Source organism: Zerene cesonia, unplaced genomic scaffold (genome assembly GCF_012273895.1).
Source record: "Zerene cesonia ecotype Mississippi unplaced genomic scaffold, Zerene_cesonia_1.1 Zces_u004, whole genome shotgun sequence".
In the NCBI taxonomy this organism is placed as follows: Eukaryota; Metazoa; Arthropoda; class Insecta; order Lepidoptera; family Pieridae; genus Zerene; species Zerene cesonia.
This window is the reverse complement of record NW_024045134.1, coordinates 1,499,465-1,502,698: the sequence shown is the minus strand read 5'-3', so window position 1 is coordinate 1,502,698 and position 3,234 is coordinate 1,499,465. Positions and strand designations below refer to the sequence as shown.

General features: G+C 37.5%; 1 protein-coding gene across 1 annotated transcript in view; it reads right to left on the bottom strand.

Annotated features, from left to right (window-relative positions):
* Positions 1–3,234, bottom strand: part of LOC119838709 (GATOR complex protein NPRL2-like) — a 33,230-nt gene that overhangs the window by 1,060 nt on the left and 28,936 nt on the right. Inside the window, exons 5-7 of the mRNA XM_038364791.1 lie at positions 1,395–1,538; positions 1,175–1,259; positions 464–633 (exon numbers count right to left, since the gene is read on the bottom strand). Of these exons, the coding sequence (XP_038220719.1) occupies positions 464–633; positions 1,175–1,259; positions 1,395–1,538 (399 nt within the window). The remainder of the gene's footprint in view (positions 1–463; positions 634–1,174; positions 1,260–1,394; positions 1,539–3,234) is intronic.

The window sequence follows — 3,234 nt, the reverse complement described above, 5'->3', positions numbered from 1 at the left end:
ATAAATTGTTATTCATATATTATAATATTAAGTATACATTAAAGACTGCAGAAAACGAAACTTATTAATTTTACACAAAATATTTCCCTTCGTCACCTAAAAAAAGCATTCACCATCATTATACATCTTAAACATTTCTCCAAATACAATAATGGATGTTGGCTCTGATGTCATATCATTTTTCTTTAATAACATCAAACGTAATGAAGTAACCCATACCCATTTTCTTTAAAAAAAGAGGAGTTTATTATTTATATAGTATATAGATATTTTATTATATTAGGTTTTGTTACCTCAGAACATTCGTCTGGGTGAACCGGTTTGTCGATTCTATTTTTATTTTAAAGCTCCCGTTTAAATTTGGTCCAGTTAAGACAATTTGAAGGCGTTATAGTGTTCTCTTAAAAACAGTCATCTTCATCATCGATGACCTTTTTGATGACAAAATGCGGTAACAGCTCACCTTATAGACCCGCCGAATGAGTCCTTCGAGCACGCCAAACAGCACCAGCTTCCGCTCGTTGATGGCGAGCTCCTGCGGGCGCACGCGGCGGCACAGGTCGCGGATCGTGCTGCCGTACGTCATGCCCGCGTACATGCGGAACAGGTCGCTCACCTTCGGCAGCTGCCGGGCTGGAAGTGGGTGATGACTTATTTAAGTAACATTCGGGAAATAATTCATCAACAAACTCGCCCGCTGGTTACCGGAGATGTAATCTTGGATGGAACGCGCTTCTCGAGATTGAAATAATGAAAGAAAGAAAAGTGGATCTCTCTACGCCTTAAGACCACCAGAGTGCACTTGTCGAGAAACATAGATTTAGGAAGCATATTTCAGTCCGTTGGGGTTCGAATATAGAATAGGGATTAGGATTATATTCCGATAGGATTCGAACCGCTAAGTACATGGAACGTCCACCATATAAAATTTTAACTTTTTGTTTATTGGGAATTGACGCTGGAATTTGGTAGGGAAACGTAAAAATATTGTAAATTCCGATCGGACGAACTAGATCGTCGTGAGGAAACCGACATGTCGAGGATTCAAAAAGTTCGACGACATATGACATCTTCCAACCCACATTTGACCAGCGTGACTGATTATGGTTTGAAACTTTATAGGTATCCTGTGTCCCTGCAGGATAAAATTATTATACATTTAAGTAATCCTTACGCGATCTAGCGCAAAACTCAACGCATTGTCTCTGCAGACCGGGACATCGGGTCAGCTGCCTCAACTTGGGCGTGGCACTGTACACCTGAAAGGAATAACTGCATAAAAATATAATGTTATATTTTATTTTCAGACATCTGGACATAAATAGTTAACATAAGTTTTTTGTAAAATAGAGCATATACGTATTAACATAGAGCTTACTCTGCATTTGTCTTACCGCGCAGTACTGAAATATGGGCACCAGCGTGACCACACCATAGTAGACTAAGTTCTGAACGCACGCCCGGACCAAGCTGATTTCCACATCAGTGAGCGCGGCAATCTTGGACACGTGGTTGAAACCGTCAATGTACGGTAAAATCTGTAACAAGGAGATACAATTATCTGTTTAATTCTTGGTTAAATGGTCTATGCCTGGCAGAGATCGCTTAAAAGCGATAAGGCCGCCTATTTAACCTTTAAATGTTTCTTTCCTTTCTTATTTCATTCATTCCTTTCAAATAATATTTTCTCATTAGATTGTCTGCCCTACACCACGAACCAGTACAACTCTACCAGTCTGTATCATTTAATGCTAAAAATTATTGCTTCAATTGACCTACGTCCTAAGGGATGCTCCGAGGGATGCCCCGAGGGATGCCACTTGCCCATACGCAAATTGTAAGATGTGAATAATTATTTTCAATGTATCATTCATGATAAATATAATGAGATGTGAGAGCTTTTCTAAGGTCTATTAGGTATAAAGGCATTTTCAAAATAATATCGTGCATTGAATTGGTCATCAAGTTATGAATTAGCCACCAAGATGATGATTAATTGAATTTAATGGGTTTATGAAGTCGCGGGTGATGCAAATAAATCGCAATCAAAAAGAAAATGTAACATGCTCGTATACTATCTTCAAAATTATACCATATTGAATGGCATACGTCATCCTACTAATATTATAAATGCGAAAGTTTGTAAGGATCTGTGTGTGTTTGTTGCTCTTTCACGCAAAAACTACTGCACCGATTACAATGAAATATGGAACGTAGATAGGTGAACAACATGAATAACATATAGGCAACTTTTCATCCCGATATTCCTACGGGATACGGACTTACGCGGGTGAAACCGCGGGGCGCAGCTGGTCTTATCTATATCCTACATTGCGTGCCGTTAAATGAACAAGTATTCATTAGAAAGAATTATCGTAAATGCATCTTACGACGTCTAATTGTTACCCAAGGGGTAGTAAGATCCCGTTGTGTAGCGCTCTTCTCATTACAGCTAGACCACAAGTGCGTGCAACTGGTAAAAATAACTTCATACTAAAATTATAAAGCAGAAGAGTTTTTTTGGTTCAACGCGGTAATCTCAGGAACTACTGGTGCGATCATTATATTATTAACCCGACGTTTCGAACACTTTTCAGCGAGCGTGGTCACAGGGAGATAATATATAATTAATACATCGCGTTTAAAATCCGTTAAAAAGTTTTTAATTTCTAAATTTAAAAGACATTTAATGTATTGTCGAAAATAATCATTAATCATAAGAATACATCCTCTCCCCGTCACAAAACATTATAATAAAGACATGACATTAATAACGTTCCGTTTAACGACCTCATCAATTATTCATTATTTAGTTCAGTATTATAATATTATCTGTGGCATTATTATGCAAGAAGATACCTTAATATTCGTAAGATAAGAGCTGAGGAGTTTGTTTGTTTGTTTGAACGCATTAATCTTAGAAACACAGTTCACCATAATTGAGAACGAAATCCTATATATAGGAGTAAGAGGGAAATGAAAATGTATTTTAATATGAAGCTAAGAGTTTGTTTGTTTGATCGCACTTATCTCCTGAAAATCCTTTCACCATTGGATATGCGCGCAATCCACCAGTGTTATAAGCTATGTAATCCTACTATCCTACTAATATTATAAATGCGAAAGTTTGTAAGGAAGTGTGGTGTGTGTTTGTTGCGCTTTCACGCAAAAACTACTGAACCGATTGCAATGAAATTTGGTACGTAGACAGCTGGACAACTGGAATAACATATA